Here is a 20,072-nt window from a genome sequence, read left to right on the forward strand (position 1 = left end):
ATGTGCTGTTAAGAATGCCTTCTTTGCAAATGTTCATGTGCTTTTTGTTCCTCACTTATCAGGAAAGTAGAAGCTTCTAATCCTTACTGGGAAATAAGTTTAAATAGCACTAGGTTGTAATAATCTCTAAGCGTTTCCCATGAAATGCTCCATGAAATTTCATGAAATTCGGTTTTTAATGTAAACTTGTTTGCTGGCTGTAACTGCACGCTGCTGTTATCTGATGGCTGCTTGTCTGCGTGGGACAGCGTTAGCCTGTTACCTTCTGTGAGCTCAAATGTTCTGCTCGTGATTCTTTGGATACTCCTATAACATGATTTCTGCTTTAGAGAAGTGCAGGATTTATGTAAGATTATAAGTTGTTGTAAAGATCTCGTAAGGTAATGTTTCATAATTAAAAAAAAATGCAAGAAGGAGGACACTGAATCTTGCAAGAATAAGGTTAATGTGGGCTGTGGTTATTTTACATGCTACAGATCTCAGACTTCAGAGCACGTGTCAGAAACAAAAGAGGATCTCCTGGATGCTGGGCCAGCAGGTGGACTGGAGCACGACACCAGCAGGAACACAGAGGCTGGCCTGCCCTCCCTCTGTCTCAAGCAAGTGTTTCCCAAGTATGCTAAACAATTCAATTATCTGCGGCTTGTGGACCGCGTGGCTGCATTGTTCATCCGATTTCTTGGTGTCAAAGGGACAACAAAATTGGGGCCAACAGGATTCCGGACTTTTATAAGGTCAGTAACGTGCTTTGTTTAGGAATGGCATAAGGTGCAGTAGAAAAGTTAGTAACTCAAGGTCCTGCTGGGTAGTACTGCTGTCACTGAGCTTTTGTTGTAAGGACGGGTAACAGTGGCACTCTTGGAGCTGGTAGGTTTAGTGGTGCCTTCTGAAGGGGCTCCTCCCCTTAAGATCCATTGAACCACTGCACGTTTTAAAAATAAATAAATTAATCCAACGATGCCTGACCTATGAAACCAAGTCTAGTAGAAATGTGGGTCTTTATGCTACAGCAGATCACTGATACTCTGGGACACACTATTTGCAGTCCTAGTCAACATGTCACATTCTCACAACCGTATTCCTGAGATTTACTACAAACATGACAGTTGAAATTGGGTCACTAGAGATCTGATTGCCAGCTGTGGGGCATAGCCGTTGGCCCCAGGCCAGAGCAGAGGATCTCAAATGCCAGTTAGTGATGCTCTGCACTCTAAGGATTTACGTCATGAAACTGCAACCTACAGTGGGAAGGAACTCTATTTATTTTTTTCCCACGTGCTTTGTTTTTTGGGATTTTTTCTTTTTTTTTTTATGGATGTATCTGTTCTTGTCATGGTACAAATTTCTCATTTTCTGTCTTTCACTGAGAATGACAGAAGAAATAAGCTGCAGCAGCACATGTACTCTTAAAATACAAATTCTGTTTCTATGCAGATGCATTTAGCATTGATGAATCGAATATAAACCGTTTGATTTATACAAATAACAGATATATAGAAAAATACTGAAGGCATGTGTTCTGCCTACAGATCAGTGCAGGGTGTTTTCTGGTTCTGTGTTCTCTGTTTAGTTGAGCCTTAATTTGGCACTTGTCAGATGAGCGCAGTACAATGCCAACATTTTATTTTAATAATAGTAAAATAAATTGTCGTATATCAGTGAAATAGACTTTGCAGTTTCCTCAGGCACGTTAAATTAAACTTTTTCATATTGGCCAATGTTTTCTTTACTTTTCCCCAGATGATGCACACCGACTGCGTGGCCTTTCTCTGAGATGCTGTCTTTACTGCTCTTTTCAGATTGTGTGATCTATTCCCTCTCATTTTTTTCAAGGATGAAATGAACACAAGTGTGATTTATGTGCAGATGTGCGTGGGCAGGTGGTTTCAAAGATTACCTGCCCAAATTTTTGCTCCCCTTCAGTAATTTCTTCATTCTAAAACATAAGCAGTACTCACAGCGTTTTTTCTCCTGGCCCGAGCTCTTGGCAACACTTTGGCACGTGCACTGGCTCCAGCCGTGCTGCCAGACATCTGGAATCTGCAGCAGATGGCTCATTCTCATCTACTGATCAGAGCTATAGTGTGGGCTCAGACCACACAAGTGTCAGATCTCCCACATGTGCTTATCACCAATGCCTGAGATCCATCCAGAGATGCTGTTTTCCATGCAGTGTTCAGTAACACGTAGGACAGATCTGTGCAGGAGTTATTCTGTGCCTGAAAGTTTCCCTCCAGTCCTTTCCAAACAGGATCAGTTTGTCCGAGTGCAAACTGTGCCTTGTACAGATTGTGCGGATTTGTGCTGGGTTTTATCATATACCAATTAACACCATTCTATTATGTCCTCAGGGGAGTAGCAGCCACCTGACGGAAAGCTGTTCTTAACAGGTGGTCATCAGAGTTTTAATTTAAACATTCAGAATTTTCTTTTTTGCCTTTTTTGTCTTTTTTTTTTTTTGGTAAAGATAAACCAGTTAATGTGTCATCTGACCTCCTGCCTTTTGCTACTAGATGTTGATGAGAGATTGAACGTGCAGATGGGATTTAGATGCCTGCCTCTATCTGAACTGCTCTCCTGCCCACAGCTATTTCTTGGCAAACGTGGCACTGCCATGATCTGAGCAGGCAGCAGTACAAGTTACATACGTGAGATGTTCTGCACATAAAAGATTCAGGGCCTTTATCTTCAGATACGTAGGCTTAATTAATGGCAGCTTGTTTGGCATCTGCTGTGTGCCTTTTGTTAGACTAAGCAAGTTACAGTGAGCGTACTTAGGACACAGGTAAAATGTTCCCCACTGTTCTCCACGTTGCACTTGCATAGGTTTTTATGGCTTGGAAGTAATCAGACAATTTGTTTGTTTGTTGTTCACTTTTAACAGAAACTGCAAACTCAGTAACAGCAATTTTTCAATGGCTTCTGTAGATATCTTATACATTGATATCACAAGAAGGTGGAACAGTATGGGGATTGATCACAAAGAATCAGGTAATGCTATTTTGTATTTGAAGACGGTGAAAATCAGTGGGTTTTTTTTTTGTAGTTTTTATAGCTTAAGTGCCCCCAGAGCTTTCAGCAAAACTGATGGGAGCAAGGCACATACAGCACATATACTGGGGCATGTACAACAGCTCCTGTTTGCTTCCATGGCAGTTTGCCTGTATCTACAGAATAGATCGCTCTTAGTTTTCGGTTTATTTAATGGCATAAACCTTCCATAAGCCCCTTTTATGCTTGCAGTTTAGTATTCATAATTCTCGTTGCAGAAGAGCACTCAGAAGCATTCCCAGTGGAACGGCCAACTTAATTACAGTGTAAGAAGATATGTCCCTATTGGAGTAGCTTACACAGTCCAGCAAAAAGTCAAACAAAAACCTGTGCAGGAGCTAGAGATAAATATGATCAACTTCATTCTGATTTAATTCTGTTATCCAAACAGGTCACTCTGGGGACACAGAAAACCTCCCGTATTACTTTTTGGAGTTCCCAGTTGCCCAACTCTATACTCATTTACTTTTATTTTCCTTTTTCACTGACTTTGTGCTGGCTGAGAGAAGGACAGTGGGTATCTATGCAAACTCACACGGTGCTCACTATTTAATTGGCTGTTATTAAGGGTGATTAGCAGTGCTTTTCCCCACAAGCACCCCTTGTGGCAAACCGTGCTTCTGTTTGCTCATGTAAGAGCATTAGTCACTTCAGTCGCCTTTAAACCTTTTTACATCCAGTGTGGATTGTAATGTTCGATGTAAGAATATACTCAGTATGGCTGAAAGGCTTCTGTAAGGAATTAATCTCCTCCACCAGGGATTCCCCTGTCCTGGGACCTCCTCTCAGCTGCTCTGAGTTATTCTGCATTCTGCAGGAGGTTCCAGGCCTGCACCGCAGCGTGTGCCTCCGGCGAGGGTGAAATGTGACAGATCAGTGTTTGAATGTCTTACCTCTCTAGTAGGAAAGTGCATTTAAACTGAAATATATTCCTTGAAAACGTTAGATTAGAAAAGCAGCTATAGGAGGCTGTTTGCTAAGCAGCAGTAGGAATTCTTCAGAATTTTCAAGCCAAAAGGAAAATGTTTATTAAACTCTGATCTTATTCCCAGCTCCCCAGTGATGTACTGTGTTACCATCATGTATCTTCTTGGTAGTCAAGTGGTTGGGAAAATGAATATAAATATCTTCCTGTTAGACAGTTGCACTTAAAATATTCACCTATTACAAAAACATATCCCACTGTTTAATAAGCAGGCTGAAGAGAACACATCCCATCCATCTCTTTGGTTTCCTTTTAAAAATGTAATTACATAGATCATTTTTTAATCTTTATACATAAATGTGAAAATTGGTTTCATCTCCCCTTCCCCCTCCAAAAAAAAAATAAAAATAAAAAGCCCAGACATCTCAGAGCATCCAAATCTCTTCTGTATAGACCTGAAGTTACAAACTCCGTTCAGTTTACCTGTATCCAGAGGAGAATACATCTGTGTTCACTTCTGGGGCTTGTAAGACAGATTTCTCATAAACTCCTTTCAAAGGAAAACAAACTAATTGAAATGTCAGTGGTTTCTTCCATGAGTTTGGCTGCTGTCTGCTGCTCACACTGAAGGGCAGGCGTTCTCCGATATAATTAGTTTCCCCATGGTGAGAAATGGTTATAATAGCACAGGATCCATGCTGCCAACCTTTGGGCCCAGAGCTGGCTGTGTGTGCAGATCAGGGAGATAGTTCCTGATGTATTTCTTCTGCTGAAGTTTAGAAAGGATTTCTTGCACTGGAAACCTCTTTCAATATTTGTACATGTTTGAATATGTAATTTAGTCCTAAGTGGTAGCACGCTATTGCTGCAGCATTAAGGGATCTGAAAGGACTGGGTGCTGGAGATAATACCAGGATGCCCCATTTTCTGCTGCTTAATACAAATGGCATTGCACGTTTACCTGAGGTCACTAAAGCAAGTCATTTGCTCAAGAGAACAGCTGGTTACAAAACATCAACGAAGGGTTTCTTCTGCTGATTATTTTATGGACTTGGGTTATTACAGTAAGTGTGCTTGCTTCATGTGTACTTCTGAAATAATGCTCAGGTGTTAATGCAGCAGACAGCTCTGGGGCAGCAGAGCATTGCTTCAGGGCTTTAATTTACTCACATCTTCCCTGAGCTTCTGAGAACCCTTTCTGTGCTGAGCTGACCCCAGGCTGATTTTGGACATCAATGTATATAATCTTTCATCTTTTTATTAAAATGTCAAAATAGCAGAAAAAAGTCTCCCAGTTGAGGCTGACTTCAGGTCTCCCTTGCATATAATACATCTGTAGGTGTTCTGTGCTGGAGCATCACAAATCTCAGCTTCACAGATGTGGACAAGTTTCCAGGTGTGTCAAGAAATGTCTAGTCATTTTGTTCTACAGATATGACACCTGTGGGAAATGAGTATTTGCATTTAGGATTTCATTGTCATTTATGTGGTTAGTTGGCATCCTTTCCTCAGCAGCCTCCCCCTCTCTTGTGTTGTCTTTGCACTTGGCCTGCTTCCAGCTCTGACCATGAAACAGCTTCCAACGTTTTTCATCAGCGCTTCACGTGAGTGTCACTTACAGGGGAGACAGTGTGGATGTTGCTAAAGGTGCTTTCCCTGCCTGCAGCTCACCGTGACTGATAAAACAATTTAGCGAGCTGGCAGCTGCTGCTTTCTGATAACCCAGCAGTTCTCTTGGAAGCTGTTCTGCTGCCAAGATTGTAAGCGACCCCAGCTGCAGTCTTAGTTGAGAAAATTGTACTTGAGGATGTAATAGTAATATTCAGAAAAGGTGTCCTTCCTGCAGCATCGATAAACCAGCACTGTTAGAAAAAAAAAAAACCAACACAAAAACCAAAGCTCATTCTAAACTAATCTTCTTAAGTGTATGTTCAAACTGGGAGAGCCATTAAAGCACAGGGCAGCTGCAGTGGGCCCTTGTTGCTCACATTCTGCAGAACTGACCGCAGTCAGGCTTCTCAGTGAAAAATGGAAGGAGGTATTATTTCAAAGTTTTAAATATAAGGATTAAGAGTTAACGTGCAGCCCCTCTTTCCATCGGCCGTGGTAATTTGTTATTAGGTTGATGCGATCAAAGAACACTGAAGAGTTTCATAATGCAGCGTATGGCTTCTGCAGGGCACTCTTGTTTGAGAAGGGGCAGAGCAGAGAGTTTATTACAGCAGCGGAATTTTCTGGCACTGCACCATTTTCCCTCCTTGCAATTAAACAGTTTTTTTTATTCAGTTGAAATAAAACTGAATGAAAGCGCAGAAATGAGATCTTTTTATTTTTTGCGTGTTATGAGTTTCCTTAAATTCATCTTCCTTGCAGGAATGTGTTTGCAAGCCTTTGTTGAAGCTTTCTTCTGCTTGGCTCAGAAAAAATACAAGTCACTCCCTCTTCACGAGCAAGTGGCATCACTGATTGACTTCTGTGAGTATCACCTGGCTGCCCTGGGCGAGAAGCGCCCGCTCTGTGGCCGAGGGACTGCGGAGCGCCGAAGTGCAGTGGTTACGTGTCCAACAGATGGACTTGAGGTTACAGCTGCACACACGCCCCTCCTCAATTGCACGGCTGCAGCTGGTAAATGTGCAGATTGTAGGAGCCACTGTTATCCTGGTGCTGTCTCACCAGGAGCAGGGAGAGACTGAGAGAACTGGGAATTAATCTCCAGGTACGTATAAACTGCGGGAGGTGGAACGGACTCTTGAGTTCCTTCATCTGTTGGTTGTAACTGTTTGTTACAGCTGGTTTTTTTACTTAGCTCTTCAAAAAAATCAGCTGTGAGGTCCCATTCTCAGATAATGAACCTTCCTCCCAATGGCTTTTTCTTTAACCTCTCCACTGAGGTAAATCTCACGTGACGAGCTGTGCTTTTATTCCAAATGTGAAGACAAGGAACAAAAGCGTAGTGGGAAGATAACCAACATCATGGGATTGGGTGCACTGCCTGAGTGGCACACTCACGTCAAAGGAGTTACGCACTTTGAGAGCACTAAATGGATCATGGATTCCAATTCAGGAGCTGCAGTCACAAATTCCAGATGTGTACTTTTGAAAACAAAAACCTGGGATTACTTTTTGGTCAGACTTCAGGCTTTGATGCATTATTTCAGTTGCTTGGACTGTACTTGGTGGGATCGGTACATATTTGCTCGTTGCCTATAGCTGTGCACTTACCTTTTTAAATCAATCTTAAGCCACTGAAATCATCTTCTGGCTTCTACTTCCTTGCACATGTCTTTGCCATGGAAAGTACTGTTAACTTTCTAAAAAGCAATGAGAGATGTTCATCCTTTGGCTTCCACAGAAACAGTAAGATCACAATGATTCATAGGAAGAAACAACGTTCATTAAGTAAGTTGTTGAATTAGGAGTTGTTTTTGTATTCAGGTAGTAAGCACTATTGCTGCAAAGAGCCTTACAGCATAAAGGTGTAAGAAGTCATCCTGAAGGCCAATCTGGTCACTTTAGGCTAAACTAATTGTGCTCTGAGTTTGCTTATTTTTGTACTTTTTTGTTGATTGTTATCTTGTTTGGACACGTGTCTAGAGCACATAATCTTCATTTTTCCCTTACCTACAATTCTCTACAACTCAGATCTATATTATTCAACAGGATATTTTGTCAAGAGTGCTGGCCTCCACTGGAGCTCTTTTGGAGGAGTTCTGCAGAGTAGTCTTATTTTTCAAGCAATGAACTGTGAGTTGCATAATCACACTCTTCTGGGGGGGGGGTGGGCTAAGCAGAGACGTGAGACTGAGAAGGACTCAGATAACTTAGTACATGAGTGCTGTTCAGTCCATTTCTTTCTGGTCTCATATTTTACCATGATGATGTATAATTTGATTTTCCTCCTTTCTTTTATTATTTCATGTTAATAATCTACTCATGTGTTTGTCATACTGCCAGAAATGAGAAAACTTGAAGAAGGTAAAATGTCTGGCAGTTAAATTTGCTTTGAGAAAATGATCTGATCCTGAGTTCTGAATGTACCAGGGATGATGTACAAGAAGTGTTGTCTGCCATGCACGAAGCATGTTGTCAGTGCAGAGAGCCCTCACACTTAATGTCAAGGGCTAACTGCACACACAGTATTGAGTGACTTTTTACTCCAGGAAATGTTTAGGATTTACTTTCCTGATTTTTAGTTTTAAACAGCATGTTGTTTTCCCAAGTGGCAATCAGGAGCATGGCACTGCGACGCAGAAGTGAAGCTCAGCCTGCAAGAATCTAATACCTAGCATGTGTTAATAACAAATGTGGGAGTAGCTGCTTCTCCTTCCTTTACATAACACAAGTAAGAATCAGTTTTTGTTCAGTAACACTGTTTGTAATTTTGTGTTGTACATAAGAGGGTGATTGCAGACTAATGCCACTGCCCTCTGCCTTGTTTAAGTTTCATAAGGATTATTGCAGTATGAAGATAAAATACCAAACTCTGAGGTCTGGCAGCTGTCAGAGCAAACGAAGCTGAAAGGGTCATTTTTTTCACAGTTTCATTGTAATATATTTGAAGACATTCACAAGCTGAAAAATGGTTACTCCTCGTTTTGTGACATCTGACATTTGTCTTGCGATTGGCAGTGTGTTACTAGAAAATAGCTTACAGTTTCCCTCATCTTGTGATTGATGTCCTGTAAAGACAGAGTTACAGAGGACTAGGATTTGAAATAGTACAGATGTGAATACTTTTCTTTGGAGCTTTCAAGTAGTACAATCTGTGCACTAAAATGCCCTCTTTTTGGCTACTACAGAAGTTACCCTGATATCGGTGGATTAAATTGACTATTGTATATAAAGAACACTGGAGATCTTTATATTCTCTGGATCTCATACAGATTTTCATAACCTGTGCACCCACAGGCTGATGCAGTATACTCTGTTTCCCATTTCAAATATGAAGAGCAGATAAAATATTCTATTATCTGCCTCTAGTAACTCAGTGTTCATATATTTGTCTAATTGGAAAACTGGATGCCATATTATTCTTGGGGGGGTGTGTGGGGGGATTGAAATAAAATAGGAGTGTACTGCAGAGACATCACAACAAAGTCACATTCTCTTCCCTCCCATCTAATGCAATTTCCTTGCAATATTATTTAGCATCCAAAGCAATTTTGCATAGCTCTTAAGTCCCTTGTCTGTGCAAACACAAGAAAATGACCAGAGATACTGAACTTGAAATATGAATGCTAATGCACTGATAATCTGTTAATCCTGAGATAGCTTTCTAGCAGGAAAAACAAAATATGAAAGGTAGGCAAGCGTTTTATTAATAGTATTTTTAATGTAATCTTTTCAGAAAATAACAGAGCATTCAGTATTCCATTTCTGAGCATAAATAAACATTGCATCCCAGTGAAATGGTTCTTGTTATCAGGCACATTGGGTCTGGTGTTCCTCCCTGGGCATAAATCCAAGTAAAACACCTGAACATGTGGAGCAGATTTGAAACACCTGAGCATCTAGAGCAGATCTGAGGCAAACGCATGCAGAACTTCAGTCCACTCATCTCCCCTCCCTGCAGGCTTGTCTCCAGCCTGAACCCACCCGAATTTGTTTTGTGACTCCTTGTTTGACTTCGAGTTGTGTGAATTGTTAACTCTGCACAGAGCTCTTGTTGTCTGAGTTGGTTGAAATTTATCTTCTGCCTCTAACTTGATTTGGCACTTGAAACTGAATTGCTCCCTCTGCCTGGACTGCTTTCCTTGCCAGGCACTCCTAGCGACTTTCTTTCAAAGCAGGTTTTGAAATTGAGGTGTTGAGCTAATTAGGCAGTTAATGCTTCTCCGGCGTGAGCCCCGAGTCCACCTGCTTCAGTTTGTTTTCTCAGCTGCAGCTCTCCTCCCCCTGCTCTGCAGGTGCTGCATTAATCTCGGGTTCAGCACATCATCAGGTGACCACAGCCCTCCGAGAGATGGAGGACGGATCGCACCCTCCGAGCTCTGCATGGCTCGTTGGAAGCAGGGGAGGTGCTCTGTGCTGGAAGGGGCTCCCGGTGCAGGTCAGGTTAACGTCACGCGGGTCCTGGGTGGGGGAAGCCGTGCGGGTGGAGGAGGAGCAGTCTGCTTCTCGGGGTTACTGCCCATCGTGAGAGTGAGCATCATTAGCAGCGCCTAAACGGATTAGTAGGAAAGCGTTTTGTTTTGCTCTCCTGCCTTCTGCTCACCCATTGCCCTCAGTTTTAATCGAAGAAATTCCCTTTATTTTTTCTTGAAGCTCTTGTTCTCACAGCTTTTAACTGTTTTTTTTTCTCTTGCTTTTGCCTTTTGTCTTCCTACTTCTGTCATTACAAAGGAGGGGAAACCGAACTCTCACCTTCTGCCTCCTGATTGTATTTGTTGTGCTGTTACTCGGAAATAAAGGCTGTTAGACTCACTGAGGTCACCAGGGCTGGGCAGCAGTGTAAGGGCTGTCTGAGGAGCTCTGAGCTTCCCCAGCTCCCTGCTGCCAAGGGGAGACGTGGGACCGTGGAGCTCCTTCTGTGCCTCCTCTGGCAGAGCTTTGTTCAGCTCTTTGGGGCAGGCTGTGTAGTGGGGGTCTGAGTGCTGTTGTGTGTGGCAGGAGAGGTGCTGGAAGCCAGCACAGGGCTGCCCTGCTGTTATCTGCAGCCTTTCTGATGCGAGGCTGAGCCTGCACCTGCCACCGTCCAAAAAGTTGTGACTACTAATTTCTGTGACCAACAGGTCTGTGCGTGGTCACCCGAGTCTCTGTTAGCCCTGCTTACAAGATGGCTGTAAAAAGTTCTTGGTAGTAAAGTCAGCAATTAAAGGTCTGATTTTTATTGAGTGCTGCCTTTTAAATAGGTTTGGGAGTAGCTGCTGTCTCTGATTGAGGCCATGCATGTTTGCAGCCATGCTGCCATCCCTGCTGTGTGCTCCTTGTGGCCTTTCTTGCCAGCTGCTTCCAGAAACAAGCCAACATGCTGCTTTCCTTACCTTCTCTTTACCTTAAGCACACAGACAGAAGCACACAAAAACAACAACAAAAAAACCTGCTACCCAAATAAATCCATCTGGTCCCTGTCTCAGCCTCATTTAACCTCCTATTGAAGAGATTGCATCACATGGTATTCAGCTGAAACCTATTACCTTGCGTGCCCAAGCACATCATATTGAATTACCTTCACCCATAGGCCTGGAGTGTTTGTTAATAGCTAATGGCATCTTCTAAGTTTGAGGTGATTTATTTGAGTACACTTCTGTTCAGTAGTGCAGCAGGGGCTGCGTGTTGGTGTTTTAACCTGAGCTCAGCCCAGGGGTGCAGATGGGCTCTGCAGGAAAGGCCTGGAGGAGCCAAGTACAGGCTTGCTTCACGCCTCCTGAGTGCAGCAGAGCCCCACTGACCTTTCTGTGTATCCTTATTGCACTGTTGTGTTAAAGGGCAAGGTAATTTGACAGAAAATAACCCCCTTGTGTATGTTCCAGCTTGTCCTCGGCTGTCAGAGGAGCTGGTGGCTGTGCTTAGTTTCACAGTGATGCACAGTCTGCCCGGTGGCATTCAGCATCGCGGCCTGATTTGTTTGGTGGCATCCAGTGGCTCCACACAGCCACTCGTTGTCACGTTGAGCCGTGCTCAGACAGAGCTCTCGTGGCTAGATTAGCAAATAGTGCAGTTTATTAAAGCAGCAGATTACAAGCTCTTTTGGATTGGTGGTGATAAACACACTGTCTACCAAGCATGTGGGATTAACCAATCTCCAGGATTAACCATGTCTCCAGGGGTTTTGTGGGAAGGGAGCTGGATGGGACAGGGCTGTCCCCTCCCCCGGAGGCAGTGCATCCCTGAAGTGGCTGAGGTGGCTCTCTGGGAGGTGTATTTTTGCAGTCTGATGGCAGGAAGAAATTCCCCCGAGTACTAATTTCTTTTTTCTGCAAGTACAGTGTAGAACAGGTACAGAATTGCTGCAAAGGATGAACCCAAAAGCGAGCTATAGTGATGCTTTTCACATACTCAGACCCCAGCTCCCCAGTTTATCATTTGTAGACTGAGTCTGTGGCCTCATGTTTGTCCTCTTCAGTCCAGGTTGCAGTGCTTTCCCTTAGAGAGATGAGGGAGGATTATGGGTTTCAGGTAGAAAAAAATTGGCTGTAATAAAACAAAAGCAATCAGCTTGGGATCTCTGTTCAGGTTTCATTCCTTGAAGGTGGAAAAAATCAGATGGTCAGGGTTATTCAATTAGGGCTTACACCAGCAATGAGAAAATCTGATAATGTAAAGGGCCTACATCAATATTATGTATGTGACGTGGCATTGTGCTTGCTGTCAGGTAGGAAACTGCAGAAATCCTACAGGTGTCCAAACCTCTCTCTCTTCCTCTCACCTCCTTTTTAATAACTGAATAACCTCGTCCCACGTCTCTCTAAGATCAATAATAGTGCAGGGCACATAATGACAGGCTGGAAAACATTTTCCCCTGGGTGAAGGGAACGTGATTCAAACCTGAGCCTGTGAGCAGCTCTGCTGCTAGTGGAGCCAGGCAGAGGTGGCACGGTGCATTAGATGACAGCAGTGTGCAGCCTGCTCTGCTGACCTCCTGCTGTACCCACTTCGCTGGCTCAGTGGCTTTAATCTCCTTCTCTGCTAACATTGTTTTTAATTGGTATTTCAGGGCAGTGTCGTGGTGCTGGAGCTGGCTTCCACTTGGGAGCCTTTGTGCTCTGCCCTGTGCTGCCATGGAGCTGGGGAGATGCTGGAGGGCTCTGAGTGAGTGAGGGTTGGCAGTGGGAAGCACTGCAGCCTGAACGTTGCTGTGGCCTTCCCTGGTAGACATGGATAAAATAAGGTTGTAAACAGCAAGAGGAGCTGAAATAGCAACATTGATAGTTTCCAGATAATGATCTAATTAGCACAAACAAGCTTCCGCTAATGACTCTTGTTCTTCCAGCCCTTTCCTTTCTGCTCACCTGTTTTTATTGACTTCTCTGGCAGGGAGAAGCTCTGCTCCCCATCTTTAGGGCTGAGGCTTTGGAGATTTGAGTATTGGCTGCTCCAAATTGCATCTCCGAAGAGCTTTAGCTCTGGGGTTTGATGTAATACCCGTGGGATGGCTGCTTGCAGAAGGGGTGGGAGGCAGATGCACTTCTCTTGCTAGAGGCCTTGGGGAAGTTGTGCTCCAGCTGTGTGTCCCTCAGGAAAGCAAGGCCAATGGCATTCACGTGTGACTTCCACGGAGTTTTACTGCTCTTTGGTCAGTAAGCACATGTGTGCCACAGTGCTGGAGGAGGGCAGCTTTGCCAGGGTGGATGAGTGGGGCAAGGCTGCCCAGAGCCAAGGCCGTGCTGCTCCTGTGCTGGGGCACAGTCTGCAGCCTATTGATCCTGACACAATGGAGCCTGATACGAATGTGCAAGGTTGCAATTACAAGAACATTATTAATACTGATGAGTCTTGGGCTAAAACGACTCTCCAGATTAAAAAGCTCAAGCAAACACATTGGCAATCCCCAGCCTCCCAGCCCCGTGATGCCCTTATTGTTCTGGCTGCTGATTTGCAATTCTGAGCCTCACTTCTCCCAGCCTTGCCCTTCTGACAAGTGGAGCTGTGCTCAAACCTGCTGGGAGTGGTTGCAGCCAGATGCTGAGAGGCTCCAGTGCCGAAAGCTGTCAGTGCATGGAGCTGTTCTGGGTATTCTCAGCTGAGAATCGAGCTCTGCTCTGATGAAGCCGTAACAGAATGCTGAAGAGGTTTTATTCAAATCAAGGTGCTACTGACTAATCCCTCCTTGGAGCACTGATGCCCTGGGTTTCCTGGGCTGCTTTTTCTTCCTGAGAGATTTTCTTTTTCTGTTCCTGACCTTCAAAGCCAACAAAGTTAAACTCGTTGTGTAAAAGGCTCAAACTTCCCCCCGACTGTACATCGTGTGCCACGAGGAGGGGGTCGGGCATTAAGAGTTGGGTACAGAGGTGTCAGGTATGTGTCAGGTATGTTGTGGGATGTGTGAGATACCTGGGGGCTCTTGTGACCTGTGCTGGATGGCAGCAGGAGCAGTCGCTGCTGCCCAGGGAGGACAGGGCTCGTTTTGTCCCAAGCCCTTTGCAGTGGCAGTGCTCCCTTTGGTGCAGCCTGTGGCCATCAGCTGGGCTCGTCCCCAGGGCAGCTGTGGTCGAGTGCAGGTGAAGGCAGCAATGCAGCCAGGATGGGGTGAGTTCCCAGAGAGGATTTCAGCCTTTGTTTTGTCGGTGTTGGTGGAGCAGGAGCACAAGGGGACCAGTACTCAGCTGGGCTGGTGCTGTGCAGGGGAAGAGCCACAGCTACTCTCTGTGTCTCTACTCATTTTGATGCTGCCAGCGTGTCTTCTCTCGGGGGAGCTAATTATGGTGATGTTAATGAGGCAGAGGTGCTGATGGTACCTGGGGTTTTAATGACTTCTCTGTATTTTCTATTTTTATGAGAAAGCCAGGGAAGGGCCGAGGTGTGCAGTGCAGGGAGTGAGGCAGTGGGCAGCGAGGCAGCCCCAGCCCTGCCATCAGCACACCGCGTCAGCGTGCCAGGGCTCGTGGGCCGTGCTGTGCCGGTTGCTGCAGGACAGCAGCAGTAGCTCCTCGCTGCACGCTGTGTGAGCAGGGACGTGTCCAGGGCCATGGTGACTGATGGGTGTGAGGGCCACCGTGGGCTGGAGAGAGGTTTTTCTTGGGGTGACACACTGCCATCAGCAGCTCTGCACGGCCCGTGGGGCTCGTGCCCATATAGTATATATTTTTATAGTATGAGCAGAGGATGTGGGTAGGACGTGGCTGCACAGGGTTGGCGAGGGCACTGCAGCCTGGAAAGGACTGAGCAGAGGTGCTAGAGCGCTTATATAAAATATCTAAATAAATCTTTAATATTTCTAATTGCAAATGTACATAAATTGCACGGCCACATCATTTCTTTGAACACCAACAACTTTCTCTGTACATTATTACATAGTTTAAAAGGAGCTGAAGGAGATTCAGCAAACACTTCCACTTTGCATTTTTTTTTAAACATACTTACAAAAGAGATTTTTCTTTATAAGAGGATATAAAACATAGTGACTGCTTATCAGGAACAAGTATCAGCTTAAGCAGATATACAGAGAGAGGTATATCTTAAGACACAGTGATGTATGATAAAGGAATATGTGAACATGGAGACTGCACTTTGGGGTGCTGGCAGCTGATGCAGAACCACGTGGAATTTACAGCAATGTCACAGCTCAGGTTAGCAGTGCAGTCAGTGCTTGAATGTGACGGTCTTTCAAAGCATGATTGTTTCTGAATGTTGTATAATGCTCCTAAGACTGGATTTGGTTTGGAAAGCCCGTGTTTCTGTCAGCTCCCTCTCCCCTGTCCCCTCCCTCTAATATTCCTCAAGGGAAAAGGTGCCAGGTACTGGTACAGGGCTGTCCCTGGGCTCAGCTGGCTCTGAGCAGGACGGCCATGCAGCTGAGCCTTGTGGCTGAGCAGTGCCCTCTGGGGCTCGGGCACGGTGGGCAGGTCCTGGATCAGACCTTAGTGGGTCTTGTGTAGTACGCTGGTATGGATTTAAGTAACAGGAGAAGCCTGTGAGCATTCTCAGCTTTGGATGCAATCTGGGGACTGCTCAGGTCTGCTTCTCCCTTTAGGAATATTCAGAGCAGAATCTGTGTCCTGTGGGCTGGCTGCCAGGCCGGCGGACTCAGCATGTTCTCACAGTGCAATCAGTGCTTTACAAGCAGAAAACGAAACCAACCAGACTCAAATGACAATGCAGAGTGACACAGGACTCTTTGGATGGCAGCAGGATTTGCTTAATCTGGTGCAAAAGGGGCTGGTGACTGTGCTGTAGTATTAACTGGAAAGGGGAAGGACCCGAGTCCCTCCTGTTGGTTGGCACTGCACTTAAGCCATCATCCCTGTCCTTAGAGTCTGCAGAGACCCCGGAGTATTGTTCAGTCCATTTCATCCCCATTTACACAGAATTTTGCTTTTTTTCCTTATATATATATTTTCTCTTCCCAGAATTGTTTGCTACAGATGAACAAAACCCCAAATGATAACTCTTAAAACAGAATTCTTGAGGTGGGCCAACCTCAAACCTGGATCCATGGCTGCTTCCCCTTCCCTCAGGTGCCCCAAGGGGAGGAGGCTGAACTCACAACCTGGGGCTGGATCCGGATTTGCCAGCTGGAGTCCACCTCTGCTGAACAGCAGTGAGATACAGCCAGACCTTGACCAAATAAGCAGCACCAGAAGTAAATTACTATATACAACCGTTAGTGAGATAGATACGTTACAGTAAACACTGAAAACATTTACAAAAAAATATTAAGACTTGTATTAAGATAAAAATCTGTGTTTTAGTTTTGATTACACTGGGACAAGTTTGCACTAGAACAGCCTCTTATTTTAGAAAGCGCAAGAATGGAAAAGAAGATGGAGCAGGTCACGAAGGTCACGCGCAGTGCTTGCTTCACCCGGTGCTGGCAGCACCTCCTGCAGTGAACTGCTCTGCTATTGCTACAGCAGGCACCAGGGCTGGGGCTGCAGCCACGTCCTGGCTCTGCCTCTCTCTCACGCACACACACATATAGAAATGTACAGTTTATAAATAACAGAAACACAAACAGAAGTAACAGAACTGAGCTGAGCCTGGATCTTAAAACCTATCCCCAAACCTTGACAGGGGAGGGTCGTGCTGGGTCCAGTTGTTGACTCTTGCAGCATAAGGACTCACAGGAGCTGGGGAAGCTGCACTGTAAGGGGATCTTGTCCTGATTGGCGTTTTGTTTCAGACTGGCTTAGGAAACAAAGCAGCAGCTCCAGAACGTATTGGCACTGGAACTTGTGATTTTTTTTTAGCATCTCACTGTGCAAGGACTGAGCAGCCTGCTGTGGCAGCAGGGCAGCGCGCTGCCATGGGTGCAGCTGTTACCCAGGATTTTCTGACAAATGGGGGGAAAGAAAAAGCAAGAAGGGGAATGGTGGTATAAAAGCAGTGCCATGGCAAAAGGGGGGGTGGGGGAGCAGAGGATTTATTGCACTTTGCTTCAGCACTAACCAATGGGGGTCTGGGTGGGTCTTTTCCAGCTCTCAGAGGGCACTGACTGCACCCCCAGATTTCGTCCACGTACACATGGAAGCGCTGCCCTGTGCCCTGCTACTGCTTCCTTTCCGTTGTGCTGAGCAACTTCCATCTCTCCCAACACCAATGTTTTGGAGCTCAGAAACAATATCAGCTGTAAAAAAATACATCTCAGGGCAAGAGCAGTTTTAAAAGTCTTTTTTAGCAGGGTTCTTATTGTGTATAAAAGACAGTGGCAGAAGTTATGTGTACGAACCAAACTGTTCACAGTACCCTGTGTATTCCTAACCTGTCTGGGTCTTTCTCCAGTTGTAACCTTGTCAGCTGTGTGAGCTTCTTCAAAGACATCAGTGCTATCCTCCGCATGCTGTACTTGGCATGAGCACTTAGTGATTACTTTTCTCTGAGGAGCTCCTTTTGGGGTCTCTGTACTTGCAGGCGTTGGTGGGGCGCGGAGACCTCGGTGCGGAGCTCCTCCAAGGACCGGAGCTGCAGCAGCTGCGGCCGCACCGGGCTTGGCCCAGGGCTTCCAGGCAACAGGAAAAAAAGCCATTTACAAAAATAAGAAAAAAAAATAAAAATCATCTTTAATTTTGAAAGCAATTGCATGTGGAAGGATGCTGTTAGTGAGCCTTACAGCTGTGGGGCAGCATGGCAGTGCAGAGCTTACGGCACAGCGCGTCCTGCTCGGGCAGCCTGGCGGGCTGGAGGTGGTACCTAAGCTGTGCAGAGCTCAGGGGACGTCCTAGTACCTTTGTCTGTACATTTGCACGTGGCAGGAGGAGCTAGGACAGGCGGTCAGCAGTGTGTTAAACTTTAGTGGGAGGAATAGGCAGATGTCCTGTACACTGTACACTGTCATCCGTGTCTCAGAGAAATCTCTCTGGCTCTTGGTCCGAGTGACCTGCTCTGAGACTGGGAGTCGTGAAGGACTAACTGAACAAGCACAGAGCAACAAACACAGCGTGGCAGCAGGTCAGCGGCACAGTCCCCCGTTAAGGAGGGGACCCCTCCGCTGAGCAACGTGTCTGTGTGTGCCGGGGCTGCGTGTCTCGGCACTTAGGAAAGTCTAATCCTGGCTTATGCCTGCACAGTGCTCCTGACAAGGGGGCTCTCGGTGGTGGCTGCTGTTCCTGCTGGTTACTCCCTTATGACCATGTTTTACATTCTTCAAGCCGGTTAATTTCCATGCAGTGCTCATTCCCAATTTAAAGAGGACAGTATTCCAGAAAATGGGCTCTTTTTTTTTCTAATGCATACTGTGAAAGAAAAGAAATACAATTACCGATCTTCATGGTTCTTCATGGCTGTTCTTGTTTCTTTGCCTTTTTTTTTTTCCTCCCCAGAAACAGTAAAAAAAAAAATCTCTGCACAGAGCATGACACCCCCATCATGAACCCTTTGTCAAGCACGAAGCTGGCCACGCTGCAGCCTGGCACTCCCCCTCCTTCAAGTGGGCACCAGCAGCAAATCCAGGCCCTGCCTCTCACACAGCTTGGGGACAGCAAGCTCAGGTAACCTCTAATTTGTTCAGTGGTTATTTGGTGGTAGGGAACACAGTGCTGCCCTGGAACTATTGCTTTACAAAGACTCGTCCCCAGTGTTTGTGAGAGCAGGAGCCATTCTGCAGGGCCCGGTTCCTTCTTCCACTGGTGCAGAAGCCCGGGGCCTGCCCTGCTCACAGGGGCTGCCCCCACATTGCACTGAGCGAGCCCTCAACATCCTGCTGGGCTCTGCCTCTCTATGGGCAGAGTTAATTAAACACTAATTTGCTGTGCAAATGCCCTCTGGACAGCTACCCACTGTAAAAGTCAGGGGCAGCACAAAAGCTACATAAGGAAGGCCAAAGGCTCAGGGATTGCTCTGGGGATGGGGCTGTGCTCCAGGGGGAGGCACAGGAGGAGCGGGCCGGGCTCCTGCCAGCCCCCATCCAGCATGTGCTGACTGTGGCTCTGCCCAGCTCCCTGCATTTGGCTTACTGCAGTGGCAAGGACGTTACTCCTTGTTGGGAGGGGGGAGGCGTATCCTCTGGGCAGCGTGGAAGGAAAAGGTTACTTCTGTTTAAACATTAAACACTGAAATCCAACAGTGACGGTGATTCTCAAATATATCTTATTTCCTTATGCCACTCATCTCACACTCGATCTCTCCGTCCCCTCAGTGTGCTGGCATTAGCATCTCCCACAGAGGCTCAGTCACGCGCCGTCCGCAGTTAAGGAGCTGGGTTGTCTGGGGAGAGAGCAGCCGTTCTCTGAAGCCGCGGCTCACGCTGCTGCTGCACGGTCTCTCTGGCCAGGCCTCCTCCTGCGGCAGCGCCCTCCGCGGGTTAACAATTACTGCTGTTTCTGAATTCTCCATTCTCTGTAATCTGCAATTTAGTTGGGTTTGTGGGGGAGATCCCATTACGTGTCTGCATGCTGTACCTCTCTTTCAGCTGAGTAAGGGCACTCATTAACCGTGCGTTGGCAGCATCCAGTGAAGCAATGCGTTTCTCCTGCGAAGAAACAGGCAGAGGGAACCATCAGTGGAGGACCTGTCTGTGATGCCACGGGTTGTGCTGGACAGCAGCCCGCAGGCCTGGGGGACCAGGACTCTTCCAACAGTCCACTGCTGAGAGCAGGCCCACAAATGGATTCACCTGTGTGTTCTCCTGCTGCTGCTGCCAGGTGAGCAGACATCTCTGCAAGCTGTGTGCTCCAGGCTGGCCTGACAGAGGCCACGTCCCAGCCAGAAGCTTGTGTGTGCTGGGCTGGGCTGATGCTGGGGAGGAGTGCTTTGTAACCTCCCAGCTGCTCTGTGTTAGACTGTGTGGCTGTAGCCTGGATTAGAACAGTGATGGGCTGAGCTGCACAGGGCTTGTGCAAATCCTGCATTTCCTTCAGGGAGGCTACAGTGAAAGCCTCTGAAATTCTGGGTTGGGACCTGATTTTTAGGATTATTTCTATAAGACATAAACGCCCTCTCTGCAGGTAGCTCTAAAAGCATCTGCAGGGGAACATCCAGAGTCCTGTGTGGCTGCAGGGAC

At 46.1% G+C, this 20,072-nt stretch overlaps 3 protein-coding genes across 4 annotated transcripts in view; 1 reads left to right on the top strand and 2 right to left on the bottom strand.

Annotated features, from left to right (window-relative positions):
• Positions 1–16,816, bottom strand: part of PTGS1 (prostaglandin-endoperoxide synthase 1) — a 145,433-nt gene extending 128,617 nt beyond the window's left edge. Inside the window, exon 1 of the mRNA XM_065737305.1 lies at positions 16,551–16,816. Coding sequence (XP_065593377.1) covers positions 16,551–16,689 — 139 coding nt within the window. The 5' untranslated portion in view covers positions 16,690–16,816. The remainder of the gene's footprint in view (positions 1–16,550) is intronic.
• Positions 1–18,977, top strand: part of TTLL11 (tubulin tyrosine ligase like 11) — a 41,870-nt gene extending 22,893 nt beyond the window's left edge. Inside the window, exons 7-11 of one of the 2 annotated variants that reach the window (XR_010622275.1) lie at positions 477–734; positions 2,885–2,991; positions 6,350–6,692; positions 7,637–8,318; positions 18,400–18,977. Coding sequence is in view for 1 of the 2 variants with exons in the window: in XM_065737291.1 (XP_065593363.1) it covers positions 477–734; positions 2,885–2,991; positions 6,350–6,669 (685 nt within the window). In the remaining variant the exon portion in view is untranslated. The remainder of the gene's footprint in view (positions 1–476; positions 735–2,884; positions 2,992–6,349; positions 6,693–7,636; positions 8,319–18,399) is intronic. The other variant, XM_065737291.1, reaches the window with a different exon arrangement.
• Positions 18,978–19,001: 24 nt separating this feature from the next.
• The window catches only part of DAB2IP (DAB2 interacting protein), a 115,476-nt gene continuing 114,405 nt past the window's right edge, over positions 19,002–20,072 (bottom strand). The window contains 1 exon segment of the mRNA XM_065737262.1: positions 19,002–19,541. Within this exon segment, the coding sequence (XP_065593334.1) occupies positions 19,374–19,541 (168 nt within the window). The 3' untranslated portion in view covers positions 19,002–19,373.

Source organism: Cyrtonyx montezumae, unplaced genomic scaffold (genome assembly GCF_038088225.1).
Source record: "Cyrtonyx montezumae isolate F1298 unplaced genomic scaffold, pur_monq_1.0 scaffold_20, whole genome shotgun sequence".
Classification (NCBI taxonomy): Eukaryota; Metazoa; Chordata; class Aves; order Galliformes; family Odontophoridae; genus Cyrtonyx; species Cyrtonyx montezumae.